Source organism: Mytilus galloprovincialis, chromosome 2, assembly GCF_965363235.1.
Source record: "Mytilus galloprovincialis chromosome 2, xbMytGall1.hap1.1, whole genome shotgun sequence".
NCBI classification, from domain to species: domain Eukaryota; kingdom Metazoa; phylum Mollusca; class Bivalvia; order Mytilida; family Mytilidae; genus Mytilus; species Mytilus galloprovincialis.
Genome location: NC_134839.1, coordinates 33,599,289 through 33,619,404, shown reverse-complemented (window position 1 = coordinate 33,619,404; position 20,116 = coordinate 33,599,289). Strand labels below are relative to the sequence as shown.

The 20,116-nt window shown below is 32.6% G+C and overlaps 1 protein-coding gene across 1 annotated transcript in view; it reads left to right on the top strand.

The window, feature by feature from the left end:
• LOC143062016 (uncharacterized) overlaps positions 1-4,139 on the top strand; it is a 71,248-nt gene extending 67,109 nt beyond the window's left edge. Inside the window, exon 13 of the mRNA XM_076233869.1 lies at positions 3,000-4,139. Coding sequence (XP_076089984.1) covers positions 3,000-3,526 — 527 coding nt within the window. The 3' untranslated portion in view covers positions 3,527-4,139. The remainder of the gene's footprint in view (positions 1-2,999) is intronic.
• Positions 4,140-20,116: the final 15,977 nt, after the last annotated feature.

Sequence of the window (20,116 nt, the reverse complement as noted above, 5' to 3'; positions counted from 1 at the left end):
CAGCACAGACAAACATTCACGCAATCGGAGGCGGGCTTCAGCTGGGCCCTAAACAAAAATGTGTACTCGTTCAGTAAAAGGGAACGTCACACTAAACTACGAAACAAATACATGAACTTCAATTAAAACAACATTCAAGACTTCCAAAAGTCAGAGCCTCCATACTTGAGACATGCACAAAAATGCGGCGAGGTTAAATATGTTATGTGATTTCTCATCCCTCGACATTAACTCTAGCCAATGTAAAAAATCAAACACACAGATAACTTAGTTTGAAAAGAAGTCTGAGCCCGATGTCAGAATTTAAAAAAAGAAACTCGTCAAAATGACATTATTACATAAATTAACCAGGGACTACTAGCAGTAACTAACATTCCAGCTCCAGATCTAAAAAAAAACTGATTGAAAAATTGTTGCTTCATCTTATGAAAACCAAGCACAATCCCTCCCGTTAGGGGTTTAGTATTATTCCAACTGGTTTTTGAATAAACATCACCAATTCACCAACATTCCAACTGACTCCATTTTCAGAAAACGCCATCTGTAACAAACATACACTTTTAGCTACCGCTTTACAGGCAGAACCAAAAACAATGAAAGTCCCAACTATGTATTGGCTTCCGAAACTACACAAAACACCTTACAAATATAGATTTATTTCGTCTTCAAGCCATTGTTCCACTACTAAATTATCTATTCTTCTTACCAGTACACTTGGTACAATCAAAAACCTGATAATAAATTGTTCAAATAAGGCCTTCAAAAATAGTGGAATTAATTACTTTTGGAGTGATTTTGAATATGTTCAAAGTTTTGATTTTTCTACCCTATATACCACATTGACTCACATTCTCATTAAGAAAAAATTCACACACCTAATTAAATGGGCATTTAAAAAATCAGAATGTGAATATATATGTTCAAACTCTTTTATGTCATTTTTTAGTAGCAATAAACAAAAAAACTATGTCAATTGGACATGCTTTGATACTATATCTGCCCTTGAATTTTTACTAGATAACATTTTTGTTCGCTTTGTAGATTTCGTATATTGTCAGGTTATTGGAATTCCAATGGAGACTAACTGTGCACCACTTATTGCGGACCTGTTTTTGTATTGCTATGAGTTACAATTTATGACAAAAATTAGCAAAGACCCATCGAAAAAACATCTGATACACAAATTTAATGATACTTTTAGATATTTGGATGATATTTTGGCTCTCAATAATGACGACTAAAGTATGTATACTAAAGAAATGTATCCTGTTAAACTTAATTTAAATAAAGCTAATACTAACAAAGACCACTGCCCTTTCCTCAATCTTGATATATATATCATTAACGGAAAGCTTAATACTAAAATTTATGATAAAAGAGATGATTTCACATTTCCTATCGTTAATTATCCATTTTTAGATGGTGACGTTCCCTTGTCACCATCTTATGGTGTTTATATATCTCAACTTGTACGATTCGCTCGTGTATGTAACAATGTTTTAGATTTTAACGAGAGAAATTTATGAATAACTGAAAAATTATTACACCAGGGTTTTCGATATCACAAGCTAGTCATAAAATTTACTAAATTTTATCATCGGTATAAGGACATCATTCGGAAATATAGCTCAACATGCAGACTTCTTATACGTTCAGGTATTTCACATCCAATATTTAATGGAAATATTCTTTATAAAGCACAAAAATGTCAGTATTCACCTCAGAAGCTAACAAAACCTTTAAATAGACTTATTAAGAAGGGATATAGTTACGATACTGTTGTCAGGTCATTAAAGATTGCATATTTTGGCGTTAATATTGATTCACTTATAGGGTATTTGCATCGGAACTAAACACATTTATTACTAATAAACCAGTTGTTGGAATGACACGGGTTATGTTCTTTTCATATATGTTATGATGGTATGATACTAAACCCCTCACGGGGAGGATTGTGCCTGATATTCATATGATGAAGACATAATTTTTCAATCAGTTTAATTGAAGTCTGGAGCTGGCATGTCAGTTAACTGCTAGTAGTCTGATGTTATTTATGTATTATTTTCATTTTGTTTATTTTCTTTGGTTACATCTTCTGACGTCAGACTCAGCCTCCTCTTGAACTGAATTTTAATGTGCGTATCGTTATCCGTTTACTTTTCTGCATTGGCTAGAGGTATAGGGGAGGGTTGAGATCTCACAAACATGTTTAACCCCGCCGCATTTTTGCGCCTGTCCCAAGTCAGGAGCCTCTGGCCTTTGTTAGTCTTGTATTATTTTAACTTTTAGTTTCTTGTGTACAATTTGGAGTTTAGTATGGCGTTCATTATCACTGAACTAGTATATATTTGTTTAGGGGCCCGCTGAAGGACGCCTCCGGGTGCGGGAATTTCTCGTTGCATTGAAGACCTGTTGATGACCTCCTGCTGCTGTCTGCTCTATGGTCGGGTTGTTGTCTCTTTGGCACATTCCCCATTTCCATTCTCAATTGTATGTTCATTTCTGATGCAAGGATCCCATGAGTAAATCAATATGTATACCAAAATAAAGGCAACAGTAGTATACCGCTGTTCAAATGTCATATATATGTCATTTAAAACTATCTGAAAACAGTATCATAACACTATCCGTTCTGAATAATACTGTTTAAAGGTTTGGGTAGTTAAATGTAGACAGTATTGGGTTTTGTAAAGAATATAAAGAAAAGGTTGGATTGAAATACATGAACATTAAAGATGTCTGCATTATGATTTATATTGACGAATAATGTCCTTGTAAGAATATTGTAAAGATGACAAAACTTAGTAGACTATTTTGTGATATCAAAAACTCTGATGTAATAATGTTTCAGAAATACAAAGATTCCTATCGTTAAAATCAAATACTTACTATACGAACAAATCGAACAAGTTGAGAAATATAAACAAAATTGTGTATATCCGGCAAAACTATCTGATTTTTTTTGCGTATATAAATAAATTATGTCGGTTTCGTTGCAGATTCGTCAATAGTATTTGGTTCCAAAAAAGAATCATTATCTAGACAAAAGCGGGATTTAGGAAAAGGGTTTAAACAGAAACACATTTGGGAATTCGATACCAGAATTAGTCAACCGACAGAGGCAGACGTAAAACAAAAGTTTGAACAGGTGATAGAAAAATACAAATTTAGACCTGCACATACTTTTATTGTAACACATCAATACAAAGAAACATTAATAAAACTAAAACACATCACAAACAACATGAAATTGAATAAAGAATATGTACCCGGGAGTAAGAATGGTTCGATTTGTTTCCGCAATATCCAATTTCGGGATGTATATGGAATATTGGTTCAAGTCACAATGAAGAAAAATGGCACTGATTTCAAATGCGGATATACTCTTAACGAAGTCTTTACTGTTTGTGCATTACAAAAAAAAGAGATTATCATGGTTAATCATTTTGATTCTAAGTATAATATAGAAAACTTAACAGAATGCATAAAAAACCCAGCTATTAAAGGTACTTGTACATGTTGTTAAAACTAGCTTTTATGGACGTGGTCTGATGTTCAAGTTGTTGTTTAACCAACCATATTATTAACTTTAATGGTTTTTTTTAATATTTATCGCATGATAATACAATAATTATATTTTGTTGTTCAATTTATTTAAATCAATGTTTTAATTTTAAATGATATGGTAAATCATTGTAAATCAAGACCTATCACTTCCTTTTCTGAATTGAAAAATAACCTTCTTCAAATTCTGTAACTAGTTTTTTATTATGCCAAATAAGATTGAATGCAATATCTGTCAGCATGTATATTTTTCTATTGTTATATGTTACTATTTCAAATTATCAAAACTGTGTTTTGAGTTCAAAACGAATCATGCTTATAAGAAATATAATTTCAGTGATGTAGTATGCATTTTTGTTGTCAAAATATGCTTTCAGGCCCATTTTGCAATGATAAACATTTGCATTTTACTCATGACCAGGGCAAGAGATTTTCATTTGTTTGTTCACAGATGTTGTTTTCTGAAATGATTGATCGCACTGCTGCTATAAAGAAAAGTTTTAATTAATCTTCACAGTAGTTTTACCGTGCAGCATATCAAACATTGCCAGTGTTTGTTTTCTGTCCTCTGTTTAGTTTGCTGGTTGTATAAAAATGCATTTTTCATGGAACTTGGTATTTATATCAGATCATAATTTAATGTTGGTGTGTAATTCATATATCAACATGATAATATTCTTTGAACTCATGTCATTTCTGTTGTTATATTAGATATATTAGTACAACTCTATAGATAAAGATATAATTGTAACGAAATTTTTGTTGACGCTATGGTGAAAAGTGCTTTCTTTGCTGACCGCATTTGTATCCAGTGTGGCATGCCAAATTAAAAGAGGGACGAAAGATACCAAAGGGACAGTCAAACTCATAAATCTAAAACAAACTAACAATGCCATGACTAAAAATTTGAGATAATTATTACTGATGGTGAAAACGAATTACAAACCTGTGACCAATAACATACATTGTAATTTATGCGGTAGAAGGAACACGATATGACCATTCTATGTATTCCAGTTTGTAGGTTTACTGCTACGGATGCGTATGTATAAGAGACAAAGTAAAAATAAAATTGTAATCGAAATTTTGAAATTTCAAATCTTAAAATTTCGACTTGAAGGTGGCTCATCCTTTTAACTGTGCGCAGTTTTAAACAAATGTTTCTAACGCATCGCCTTGGAAACGATCGCTATGAGTTAAATTCTCAAAAGGAGTGTTGACGACATAATAATGCGTACGTATCTGCGAGCACCCTTTCCCGATGTCAACAAGCGATGCAAAACTTTCTTCAAAAAAGGAAATACGGTTAGAAATACAGAGTGGTTTGTTCATTTTACAGATAAAAGTTAATAAGGAAAGTAGTATACATGATATAAGCATAATTCTAGCTCTTCAACATATTACACTAAATTGTTTATTTGTTTTGAGCGTCGCTAGTTAGTCTTGTGTGGACGTGGTGCGACGTCTGGCGTATTAGATTTTTAACCTGGTACCTTTTGTTCGCTATTATTCGTTTGTTTCTCTGTCCTATATTTTCTCCCATTTATTTGTATTGTACTCCTGTCATGTAATGTTGTCATTTTAATGTTATAATTAACATTGCCATTAAATCTGGAGGTTTGGCATTCCACAAAAAAAGGTTCAACCCTCCATTTTTTTCTTAAAATGGCCTGTACCAAGTCAGGAAAATGGCATTATTTTTGTTACTATAATTCGTTTCTGTGTGTGTAACATTTTAATGTTGTGTTTCTGTTGTGTCGTAGTTCTCTTATATTTGATACGTTTCCCTCAGTTTTAGTTTGTAATCCGGATTTGTTTTTTTCGCTATCTATTTATCAATTTCGAACAGCGGGATTACCTTAGCTGGATTTGGCAAAACTTTTAGGAATTTTGGTCCTAAATGCTCTTAAACTTTGGACTTTATTTGGCCTTTTAAACTTTTTTGGATTTCGAGCGGCACTGATGAGTTTTTTGTAGACGAAACGCGCGTCTGGCGTTTATACAAAATTTAGTCCTGGTATCTATGATGAGTTTATATACTACTGTTAATATAATCAAACATAAAGCTCTGATTGCATATTTCTGAATATCATTTATAAAACTTATGACTGCATACATCAATGTTAATAACCATTTAGTAGGGCCGCATTTCTTTCTAACACAAACGATGCAAACGGCTAAGCGCGCACATGTTTTTATCATTTCTTTTAAACACACGTTTGTAAAGTTTACATAAACTTTGACAAACTATGCAAACGCTAAAAATGCGTCTTCAGTTTGTCGTTTGTCGTTTGTTAGCACAAACACTACATTTGTTTCTCATTTCAACCTGATTAAACGAAGTGTTTGTTTCTACGTTTGTTAAAAGTCTGTTTACGAACAACATCTGCATGCATTATTGAAAATCCAAACAGGGTCAGTAAAGACTTATAACACGATGTATTTGTTTCTACTGTTGTAGCGTTTAGAAAACACAAACAAACGCGACACAACGTTTACAAAATTTTGGTTAGAAAGAAATGCGGCCTAGGCTAGACTGTAACAATTTATGAGATATTGTCATGGTATTCGAGACGTTATGGTTATTCATGTCACTCATCCTAAATTGAATAATCTTTGTTAAAAAATGTTTTAAGTGCTATTTCATAATTTCAATGTTAGCAAAATTTTACTACATCAATATTACATCTGATGAATAAATTATCTTTTTGTAATATTTTTTTTTTTTGGCTGATTGTACCGTTGTCAACACACAGATTATATCCTATCACTGGCTATCGATACTGCAGATGCGTACAGAATGAGTGAGTAAAGTGAAAAAGGATTAATAAAAGTACGAATGAACGCGTCCAAATGTGTAATGTTCGAAAGGTCCATGTGATTAGGACAATAACGAATGTGGATTCTTATTATGATTTGATTTTGTACTTGAATTTTGAATTTGAATTTTGAATTTGAATTTTGAATTTGAATAATGAATTTGAATTTTGAATTTGAATTTTGAATTTGAATTTTGAATTTAAATTTGAATTATTCCTATCATAGCTTTTTATGTGTAACAAGTAAAATTACAAAAATACCAAACTCGAAGGAAAATTAAAAACGAAAGTGCTTTATCAAATAGCCAAATCAAGAGCTCAAATACACCAAACGAATTGAAAACAACTATCATATTCCTGACTTGGAACAACAATTTCCGTGAAAATCGATGGATTAAACAATGTTGTATAGCTTAACAAGAGTTTGACTGTTCCTTTGGTATATTTCGACCCTCTTTTTTAACAAACCTCTCATGCACTGCACGTGGAATAAATTCATTCCAAAATGTTTTTCAACTTTTTGTCTTCAATGTTTTTAGAATTGCGTGTAACAGTCTTTTTAAGTAACTTCTATATCTGGTTTATTTCGTGAAATCTTATAACCACTTGATTGATGTCACTGTTAGTAAATGTTTTGTCGAGATAAGATGAGCAGTCAATATGCCAGTCGAAAAAAAGAGAATACCAACATTAAAATGTAAGTAATGGTTAGCTACCCTAAGTGTGGTCCCCGTGTGGATAACCATAGGAAAGCTTCTACACCGAATGTAGTATACCCCTACAGTATCCCGAGAGGATGGAGGACAAGAGTCCTAACGTAACACAAACGCATCAAACAAATGGTGCAACCAACTTTGCCAGGATTAAAAAGCAGAAGCTACAAACCATCTCTAAGAACCGAAGAGGTTTAAAGATTCGCCAGTCAAACATGCATTTTTCTAGTTTCCGGACAATTACTAGTGTTAAAGTGTATGGATCCGTCTAAAATTGTACTACCATGTTCTATATCATACGGGAAGTCTGTGATAACTCTGGAATAATTAATCCAATGGATGGAGGGTTCAAAAAGTTGTTTTTTCCAATTTTTTATCCTCAAAATTTTTGAAATTTCAAATTTTTAAAACCTTTAATTGCACAGTATTGCACAGTATTGCAATTTTAATCGAGAATGCGATTTGCGTCGCAGAAGCGAGACATAGCGATCTTTATTCCGTCTGCGTCGGCGACCACAAATTTATAATAATAATGTTGTATGAATTCATTTCAATTATTCATCTTCAATTGCATCGTCTTTTTAAACCTCAGAGATGTTTCATCAACACCGTGTTGTTTTTATAACGGGACGTAACAGTAATTCTAATCGTGTATCGAAATAAGCCCGGCCTACATACCTAATATGGAATCTGTCTAACCTAGTATGTAATAATACACGGTCTCCACGATGTTGCTTTTTACCAATCATATTCCTAGTAATGTATAAGAGGTAAGATAATGATTTATTTATTACACGATTCTACTAACTTAGCGCTATACCACCTGCTTCCATTGTCATGCCCAAGCAAATGTTAGCCTGTTTTTCTGACAAAATTGTAAACTTGCTGGAAAACCTTAATTCAAACATCTCTATATTGACTGCACAACATGCAGAACTCATAAAGATTTTTCATAACAAAGAAATTGAAAATACAAAGTTCAGGAATTAACGTGAGGAATGCAGAGGGAGTAAGCAAAAACTCCAAGCACAAGTGTGGAGACTTTCTAGTTACTTGAATATGACAAATCAAACAATAACGGGCCTAGAAGATGATATAAGTATATTAAGTAAGCAAATAACCGGTAACAATTAAAACAGAAATGTTGTGTCACATACTCCAAAATCAAAACGTAAATTAAGCTCATGCTAGTTTTATGAGTGGAATTCTACTATCTTCAACTCCAGCTAGTACTCCTGTAACTACATTAGTTAAAGATGAAAAAAATATATGAAAAAAAACAATTTATTACCAATGTTATTTCAACTGATCGGATTGACCTTACGTTTTAATTTGCATAATGACAGTTTATTGAAGGTGAGTGTGATAAGGATGATTGCCGTTATAATTGTTGTTGATTTCTAATCACCAATCAGTGTCATCAAAGGAATTTACAAAAGAATGACTGGACAACTCATTGATGAATATCCGAAAACACCTATCTATAGATGGACTGGTTTGATATTAGCGAACCGGTTAAACCCCGCCCAGTCAAGTGAAATAAATCAAGTAATACGACTAGGCAAAAACTCAAACAAACAATTCGAAACAAGCGAATTGATATAATATCTGAAAAAAAATTTAATTTTGGGAAGTCCAATCACAAAAGGAATCAAAACTACTGACTTAAATGATAATGTAAATGTTAACACCAATCATGGTGCTTTAGTCTCGGATTTAGAAAGAAAGATTGAAGAAATCGTTTTCAACAATAGTTCTGCAGTTTGATGGAAATGATGCGAAATTATCCCAACCATTTGGATAGCTTTGTTTTGCGTAATCGTAAAATCCATCAATGCCAGGCTTTATGCACACAGATGGTGTTCATCTAACAAATTTGGGAACCACGAAACTAATTGATTACATTAACAAAGTAATACCAATAAGAAATGTCAATTCGTCAGTGCTTCCTTACAGAAATACATGGGACTTCTACTGTTACAACTGTGGATCACATTATCACACTCTGTCAAACTGCAAACATGATCAAAGAATCAAATGTAACTTTTGTTTTCGTCTTGGACATAAAGAGATTAACTGCTGGTATAACCACTCAGCATGAAAATTGGCAAAGAATGTCAATCAGATCAATCAGATAACATATGTATAAAAAATACTTTTGAAGTACTTATTACAATTGTGTGTAATGTATGTCAAAATAATTGTTTTGATTGTTGTTGTAAATATGTGTTCTCTATAAACATGATTAATGAAAGTAAACTTACTAAGATCCACCAGCTAAATATAAATAATATTAATAACTCTTGTAAAAATAAAAGGATTAATCATGACCCTGAATCTTCAATGAACTCAACAATTAGTCAAAATAAAACTATTCAAGATTTTACCAATATTTATGGCCACTCCTAAAAAGGTTTAAAATTAACATGCCATTATATTTAACACATTTTACTCAAATAAAGGCAACAGTAGTATACCGCTGTTCAAACTCGTAAATCTTTGGACAAAAACTAAATCGGGGTAACAAACTAAAACTGAGGGAAACGCATTAAATATAAGAGGAGATCAACGACACAACATTAAAATGTAACACACACGGAAACGGACCAAGCAATAGACAAAATCCGATGAGAATAACAAATATAACATCAAAACCAAATACATGAATTTGGGATAGAAAAGTACCGTGACACGTCTTATAGTAATGTGAATTCACACTCAAATATAAGAGAAAACAAACGACACAACGGAAACACAACGTTAAAATGTTAAATACACAGAAACGAACTATGATATAACAATGGCCATTTTCCTGACTTGGTACAGGGAATTTTTAAAGAAAAAAATGGTGGGTTGAACCTGGTTTTGTGGCATGCCAAACCTCGCACTTTAATGGCAATGTTAAATACAACATTAAAATTACAACATAATATTACAGGACTTAAATACAAATAAATAGGAGAACGTATTAGACAAAGAAACCCATGAATAATAGATAACAAAAGGCATCAGGTTTAAAATTCAATACGCCAAAAAACGCGCCTCGTCCGCACAAGACTTATCAGTGACGCCCAGATATAAAAGTTCGAAAGTGAAGCAATTAATATGTGGGCTTCTCTTTTTATTAATGTTTTAGAAAAACATGCACCCTGTTGTAACCAAATGGATACAAAATAAATATCAACAGAGTGATATACAGATGAAATCTATAAATCAGCTCACAAGAGAGATTATTATCATAAAAAGAAATATACGGTTAATTATAAGAATATCGGAACCTAACAAATAAACCGATTCGTTCATCAAAATCTAAGTATTTTATGGAAGCCATCAATAATGATAAAAAATGTAAAACTCTACGGAGATGTTTAAAAGATCTTAACTCTACAACAGATCATGGTATTGATATGATAACATACGAAGATGATAATCTTACGGATACAATTGACATTGTAAACTGTTAAGATGATCACTTTAGTTCAGTGGGGGAAAAACTTATTCCACATCCCCATTCTTAATTTAAATCAGAGAAGATAAACAATAATGTGAAATCCAAAATTAATGGTAACAAGTTGTTTTCAGTATACACTGTCACAAATGGTGATGTCTATAAATGTCTCACAAATCTAGATATTAGAAAATTAACCATGACCGATGGAGTTGGCACAAGAATATTTTAATAGTATCCAAATCAATAATTGTAGATTCTTTCACTCATTTTATAAACCTTAGTTTATGTACAGGTATATTTCATGAAATTCTAAAAAATGGAAAACAACACGTTTAATAATTTATTGCGTCCGAAGCGCTTTTCTGGATTTACCTTCATCAGGAACGCTCAAAGCCAAACATTTGAAATCCGAAGTATGCAAAAGTAATTTTCAAAGCCGGTAATAAGGATGATCCTAACAATTATCGTCCTATTTCAATTTTACCTACAGTGTCCCAGATTTTTAGAGGACTGTGTTTAAACAATGATATTAATTTTTAACTAAATACAAACTATTAGTACAACAACAATCTGAATTTAAAGAAAAAAACTCATGCGAAACAGCACTTATCATAATGATTGACAAATGGTTAGCAGAATTTGACAAAGGCAATTACACTGCTGTTTTATTTCTAGATTTAAAAAAGCATTTGACACTGTTAACCATAACATCTCATTGAAACTTAATTTATATAAATGTTGTTATCACTCTTTTAAGGAAGTTCGCTTCTCAGTTTCAAAATGAATAGCTTTCCATAACATTATTATATATTGATAGGAGATTAATTAAGGAATCAAAAATGCAAAAAGTATAAAGAGGTCAATGTGCTTGTTTTCGAGATATTAGCCATTGACATTTTGGCGGGAAAATGTTTTCATATTATTAACAATTTAAAGTTCTTAAAAACTATTAAAAAATAAATAAGATTTTAAAAGACTGTAACAAATGGCTTATAATTATACATGTAAAAGATTTATAAAAAAATGGGGTCAATTGGCAAAGTTTTTTAAGGCATTCAAATGGATAAAACCAGAGGATTTCGAAAATCTGACAAAAAATCCAAAAAATGACAAGCGAACATCCTTAAGTGAATTTCATCCTATCTCTCAAATAGATTGCAAATGTTAAAATTGAAACAACTGAATCAGGATACAATAATGTACATTTGGGGTCCTACACGATTCCATATTAGGACTTTTATTATTATTAATCTATATAAATGATCTCCTGTTTACATTAGAACACACAGAGTTTGAATTATACATGGTCAATGCAACTGCTGGTGGACGTTTCGTCTCCGAGGGTATCACCAGCCCAGTAGTCAACATTTCGGTGTTGACATGACTATCAATCATGCGGTCATTTTAATAAATTTCCTGTTTACAAAAATTTCAATTTTTCGAAAACCTAAGGATTTTCTTATTCCAGGCATAGATTGCCTTAGCCGTATTTGGCGCCACCTTTTGGAATTTTGGATCCTCAATGCTCTTCAACTTTGTACTTGTACTTGTTTGGCTTTATAAATATTTCGATTTGAGCGTCACTGATGAGTCTTATCTAGACGAAACGTGGGTCTGGCGTACTAAATTATAATCCTGGTACTTTTGATAACTATTTAAACCACTGGATTGATGCCACTGCTGGTGGACGTTTCGTCCCCGAAGGTATCACCAGCCTAGTATTCAACATTTCGGTGTTGACATGAATATCAATCATGTGGTCATTTTTATAAATTTCCTGTTAACAAAACTTTAAATTTTTCGAAAAACTAAGGATTTTCTTATTCCAGGCATAGATTGCCGTAGCCGTATTTGGCACAACCTTTTGGAATTTTGGATCCTCAATGCTCTTCAACTTTGTACTTGTTTGGCTTTAGAAATATTTCGATTTGAGCGTCACTGATGAGTCTTATCTAGACGAAACGCGCGTCTGGCGTACTAAATTATAATCCTGGTACTTTTGATAACTATTTAAACCACTGGATCGATTCCACTGCTGGTGGACGTTTCGTCCCCGAGGGTATCACCAGCCCAGTAGTCAATATTTCGGTGTTGACATGAATATCAATCATGTGGTCATTTTTATAAATTTCATGTTTACAAAACTTTGTATTTTTCGAAAAACTAAGGATTTTCTTATTCCAGGCATAGATTACCTTAGCCGTATTTGGCACAACTTTTTGGAATTTTGGATCCTCAATGCTCTTTAACTTTGTACTTGTTTGGCTTCATAAATATTTCGATTTGAGCGTCACTGATGAGTCTTATCTAGACGAAACGCGCGTCTGGCGTACTAAATTATAATCCTGGTACTTTTGATAACTATTATATGCTGAGGACACAACTTTGCATATATCGTCCAATTCTATTGCAAACTTAAACTCTTGTTTAAATAAAGACTTTGAAAACGTAATTAAATGGTGTGCTAAAAACAATATGATAAAAAAATCAAAAGAAGTCCAAATGTATGCTTGTGGGATCTGAGAGAAAACTTGAGAATTGTAATGATGTCTTGTGTGTATTATTGCAAAATCAAACTTCATTTGACAATGTGGAAGAGAACAACTTCTTAGTTTAAACAATATTTCATTTTCAAAAAGTGCACAAAATATAATTATACAATATAAATACAGGGATTCGGAAACAAGAAACAACTTCTTGGTATCCATATTGATAAAAAATCTATCATGGTCAATTCATATAGATACAGTATGTGAAATGTTTTCAAGCAAATTATACCTGCTAAATAGATTAAAACGATATTTGCCTCGCAAAGGTCTTATCCTTTTTTATAACAGTTATATATTACCAAATATTGATTATTGTTGCACCATATGGGGTTTTACCGCAAATTGCAACATCGAGCGGATTCATAAACTACAAAAGCGCACAGCAAGATTAATTTTGAATAAGCCTTTTGATTATCCATCAATATCAATGTTTAAAGAACTTAATTGGATGACCATTTTTACGTGGAAATTTTTTTAACAATAGATAGCATATGTTGTATTCTTATTTAGTTTAATATTTAGAAATTTGTGTATCCGTTTATGAAGGTATATCTTTTTCTTCATTTTTTTTACTTAAATGCTGCAGAAACATAAATAAGGTCCGTAAACGACAAGAGAGCCTACGTGGCCGGGTGGTTTAATAAAGAGGCGAAAGATACTATAGGGAATTTTCAAACTCAAAAGTCAAAAACATGTAAAAAAAGATAAATGCCAACAGACAAACAGTAGCAAATTAAACACAACATAGAGTAGAAACAACTGTATCTAAAGCCTGTTAACGTTCAAATACTGCACGTTCCCTAACAGAGGTAAGTGGTTATCTTCTGGAACCCCGAATTCCTCAACCAATACAAACTGGCCGCTAAGAAATACACTAAAATGCAGTCAAGTTTAGCGTTTAATAATCCATTGATAACATTCTGGCGTATCACAAACAAACAACTTGTAACGTCTCATTTCATTGGTCGAAAGATTCAAATACAACAACTATCGTAGTGTGCACGTGAATTGACACAGGTGACTGACGATGGAATGTACTATGTTACTATGAACACAAAAACAAGGATTTATTGAGTTAAAAAATCTTTGGTCAAAAGAATTAAATAAATGTTTTATGAATTTCAAATAGTGGGGTCGAAATATTATACTGCAGCAACACAATTATCTTGAATCGCATTATGAAAAATATAAGGATAAAATAAAATGCATGTGCCGTTTTTATACGGATGAATAACTAAACACTTTTAATTTTTTTCATACTGACGCTAGGTTCTTATCCTTACAATGTCGTAGTTACTTATAATAAGGATCTTATGATACTGATCCATTACAATAATTATAATAATTTATGATGGGTTGCACATTCCTCTTTTATTTTATTCATGCTATAAAACGAACACACAATAGCTAAGCGTTTGGTCATTCAGAAATAACGTATCATAAACGGAGCAAATTGTCCCCAAAAGATAGAAACAAAACAGCAATAATCGTTATATTTGTGCACGTGAATGAAGACGAAGTATGCAATGCACTATCATGGTCACCACCAGAATCAAATGAATTCAGTGAAGGCATGTTGGTGTAAAACGGATTGAAATGTTTCGTCGGCGAATTTTTTTCTTTTGCATGTGTGGAACTAAAAAATAAAATAAATACTTGTGAGAAATATCATAGTTTATAAGGAACAATATAAATGTACTGTTTTCGATTTTAATTGGTTAAAAATTTAACTTTTAATTTTATACCGTAAGAATAGAGCACAACATTGCTGAACTATCCGCCAAAGTGACGTACAGTATGCTTAAAATGAAATACAAAATCATACATACATGATAAACTGATCTACGAAATATTAAGAAATTAAGGATGACTAAATGCATGTACAAGACCACTGGGGTAAAGCTGATGACCGTAACTGCATTCACGGTCATCCCAAGATGTCGGATGAAAAATTAGGTCAGTTTCTGTATTGTCTGTTAAAGTGTTTCTATATCATTTTCTTTACAAATCATACATTGAAACGATGTAAATTTATAAAAGAATCACTCGAAAATCACTAATTACTTCCGAGAAATGTGCATGAAACGGGAAATTCGATTTGAAAAAATCGTTAAGATGACCGTAAATCATAATCAAAATATTTTCAAGATGACCGTAACATAAAACAAGGATGACCGTAATTGGTAAAAAGATGACCGTAACTTGTAAAGGATGATCGTAATTTGTAAAGACTGACTGTAATTTATATAGGACGACCATAACTTTTATAGGATGACCATCAATTCTAAGAAATATCCGTATTGTATTCAAAGCTTTTTTGTTGAGTTTGTCGATCTCAATAAGGGCTCGGTTAGCGGATATAAATATGTTTCATAAATTTCTTTTTAACCGGATTTTTGTGACAAAAATGTCGGTTATTGATTTGGGGATGTACGGCGGGCGGGCGGCAATCAAATGTTGTCCGTGCATTAACTCATGAACCGTTCAACTAAAGCTTTTAAAGTTTTAATATATTGTTACTAACAACTAAATGAAGGTCAAGTTCAATAATGGCGATTTTGACTTTTACCGTTCAGGAGTTAGGGTTCTTGAAAGATTGAAAAATGGAGTTTCCAGTCGTGTCCGTGCATTTACGCATGAAATGTTCTACCTAAGCTTCCCAAATTTTAATATGTTGTTACTGATGACAAAATGGAGGTCAAGTTCAATAATGACGATTTTGACTTTTACCGTTCAGGAGTTATGGTTCTTGACAGATTGTGAAATGGCGTTTCCATTCACGTTGTTACATTTACTCATGAACCATTCAATCTAAGCTTTTCAAATTTTAAGATGTTGATACTGATGACAAAATTGAGGTCAAATTTGATATTGACGATTTTCACTTTCACCATTCATCAGTAATGGTTCTTGTGATATTGCCAGAACACAAATAAATATTAATAAATCCGGTTTGCTGTCGTTGTGACAGCCTCTTGTTTTGAACTATAATATAATTGGCCATATTTAGGATTTATAACAATGATAGTAAATTGCATATTTCTCGTAAACAATGAAATATTTATTGATATCGACGTGAAAATTTTAACACAAATTGACAGCGATACGACGAAAATTTGAAGAAACATGAATGTGTCCCTAGTACATGGATGCCTCATCTACACTATCATTTTCTATGTTTAGTGGACTATGAAAATGGGATAAAACTGTAATTTGGCTTTAGAATTAAAAAGATCATACCATAGGGAAAATGTGTACTAAGTTTCAATTTTTTTAACTTGAAGCTGGACAAACGGACAAACAAACAGACGAACGGACGAACGTACGCACAGACCAGAAAAACATAATGCCAATAAATGGAGCATTAAAAACATTAATAATACATATGAATATTTGGTAATCGAGCCCATGTGTATGGTTCCAGAGGAAGCAGATTAAAATCTTAATTTGTCTTGATATATGCAGGCGGAAACACTTTTGAAATAGAACAAAATAATCGAAGCTCTGTGTTTATCGAGAAAGCGATAAATGTTAACTGTAATGTTTGATATAGTAACAAAATTTTAAAAAGTTAATAGAAACAAATAAAACGACAATTTTCTTATTTTAAAAACACCATTTGCATAAGTTTTCAATGTATCTATTAAATGCAAAACAATAAGATATCAAGTCGACGACATGGTTCTTATCGGGGCCTTTTATAGCTGACTATGCGGTATGGGCTTTGCTCATTGTTGAAGGCCTTACGGTTACCTATAGTTGTTAATGTTTGTGTCATTTTGGTCTTTTCTGGATAGTTGTCTCATTGGCAATAATACCACATCTTCTTTTTTATATATAGTATCTAAAGTTGGATGTAGAAAATGCATAACCTCCGATTTTTTGTCGAGCCTGCAACTGTTGTTGCAGAAAGCTCGATATAGGGATAGTGATCCGGCGGCGGCGGCTACGGCGGCGGCTACGACGGCGGCGGCGGCGGTGTTAGCTCACTTCTTGAAAGCTTTATATTTTAGAAGGTGGAAGACCTGGATGCTTCATACTTTGTATATAGATGCTTCATGTTACGAAGTTTCCGTCAGTCACATGTCCAATAACCTTGACCTCATTTTCATGGTTCAGTGACTACTTGAAAAAAAAGTTCAAATTTTTTGTAATGTTGAATTCTCTCTTATTGTAAGTAATAGGATAACTATATTTGATATGTGCGTACCTTGCAAGGTTCTCATGTCTGTCAGACAGTTTTCACTTGACCTCGACCTCATTTCATGGATCAGTGAACAAGGTTAAGTTTTGGTGGTCAAGTCCATATCTCAGATACTATAAGCAATAGGGCTAGCATATTCAGTCTATGGAAGGACTGTAAGGTGTACATGTCCAACTGGCAGGTGTCATCTGACCTTGACCTCATTTTCATGGTTCAGTGGTTATAGTTAAATTTTTGTGTTTTGGTCTGTTTTTCTCATACCATATGCAATAGGTCTACTATATTTGTTGTATGGAATGATTGTTAAGTGTACATGTCTAGCGGGCAGATGTTATGTGACCTTGACCTCATTTTCATGGTTCAGTGGTCAAAGTTAAGTTTTTGAGTTTTGGTCTTTTTATCTAATGCTATATGCCATAGGTCAACTATATTTGGTGTATGGAAATATTTTATGATCTTTATGTCAGTCGAGCAGGTTTTATTTAACCGTGACCTCATTTTCACGGTTCATTGCACAGTGTTAAGTTTTTGTGTTTTGGTCTATTTTTCTTAAACTATAAGTAATGTGTCAAATATATATGTTGTATAGAAGCATTGTTAGCTGTACCTGTCTGCCTGGCATGGTTCATCTGACCTGGACCTCTTTTTCAAGGTTTATTGGTCTTTGTTTAGTTATCTTGGTTAATGTTAAGTTTATGTGACAGTTGTAATAAAGCTTAGCTTTATACTTAGGACTATCAACATAATATCAATGATCAGTATAGAAGGCGAGACATTTCAGCGTGTGCACTCTTGTTTTTATCACGGACGGAGAACATATCAATCTTTTAGTTCAGAAATTTTCGTGTCTGCCCTTCCATTATGTGAATCAAGAAAAAAATTCCCTAAAACAGGTAACGATTGTATCGAAAAGAGAAAAATCGAGTGCACCTTTTTATGTTAAGGCATGTTTGGGGTGTATATTTTGTCTTTAAAACGTACAAAGCAAGAGTATTTTATATAGCATCTCGCTTCAGATTCTATCATTATTATATATCAAAGCTACAGGTTGACTTTATAACGTAAAAAATGACAGTACGAAAAGATGAAATATATGGGTCAAGTAAGATACCTATCTAATGAATCACAAAAACAGAGTAGGTGTGTTCGAATAGCTATTTTTTTCTAAAAGTACTTGACGACAGTCTTTTAATTTGGATGATGAAAATGGTTATCTTCGAAAAAATATGATTTTCTTGTGTGTGATCAATTAGGGTTTATAATCTTCAACCACTGAAAATGTTTAGTCTGCCCTTCCACGAAATATTTAATTAGAATTTTTTTAAATGCTTAAGAATTTTCAAAAATTCCATCTGACATCCGAACAGACAATATTTTTAAGTTGAATCAATGCAGACAAGATCATTAACTAATGCTCATTAGCTAGTAGATACATTTGTCTTTTAAAATATAACTGACATATAACGATCGATCGTAATGGTGCTATGTGGATAAATTTATCAGTTTTCAAGAGCAAAATTGGCAGAGCGTCATCCCTACAATGGCTTCCATTTCTACGATTGTGAGCATGAACTTGCGTAATGGGGAGATAATTTTGAAGAAGTAGAATCCTGACTGTATGAATACCATTTCTGTATATATGCAAATTGACAACGTTCCGCCTTGTGATACGCTTTTCGTACAATACTATTTTAAGGATCTACTTTGCTGGAGCTCACCTTCACTAGTTTATTCGAATGATATTTTCAAAATATTTCTGTTATTTTATTTGCACGACAAAATGAAAGACTATATAATATCAATGGGTGTACATGCAATTTTTTGGCATTTTTAAAAATGTGTATTTATTATATGTCATTAAAAGGAATCCCAGAAACAATCAGGGCTCGACATTAACGCTTGTCCGATTGTCCGGGACAAGTGCACACAGGTGTCGGGCAAGTAGATTCACCATACTACTTGTCCGATGGGACAAGTGAAAAAAACAAGGTCAGATAAAAATAGATCAAATTCAAGACTTATACATTCCCAAAAATATGGATGATTGTTTTATTGATCATACTTAATGAAATAATTATTCATTGATTGAACCAGAGACATATAAAACTTGTATAATATGTCTCTGATTTGGAGTATTGAACATGCTGGCAGCCATTGACCAGGGGGATATAAGTAAGGGGAAAGAAACCAATGTTAATGTATCTTCTTAGTATAAGCTTCCTTGAATTAGGAGCACCTCCATATGGAGTTTTACCTAAACTTTAAAATATTAAATTAAGGTATGTTTCATTTGATTTTGATTTTATGCATAACAATACATTAAAAGAGGTTTTATTTGATAAGATCTATGACATGTGATATAAAAATTTAAGATGAAAAAAAAAAAAAAAAAAATATAAAAAGGCAGATTTTTTGGTGAAATGTGTATGTACTTCATGATCATATATCAATGTATATACAAATCAAAATAAATTGTAAAAGCTTGTTTTGACATCATCAATAAATTAAAAAGGTTTACTCATATACATGTTCAAGGTGGCCAGGTGTATTTACATCCTTGGTTTAACCCATACCACTACTAAAGAATGAATAGGTCCATAGGGGAACGTAGTGGTTTAGGAAGAAATGATGATTTAATGATTGACAAATGATAGTGACATTGAGTCAGAGAACACAGTCTTGCAAAAAAACTTTCATTCTGAAATAATGAAATGTATTTTGATGCGGTATTCATATAACATTACAAAATGCTCCTTTTATTAGGTACAATCAAAGCCCAAGTGTTATTATTGCATAAATCATCAATATGTTAGATT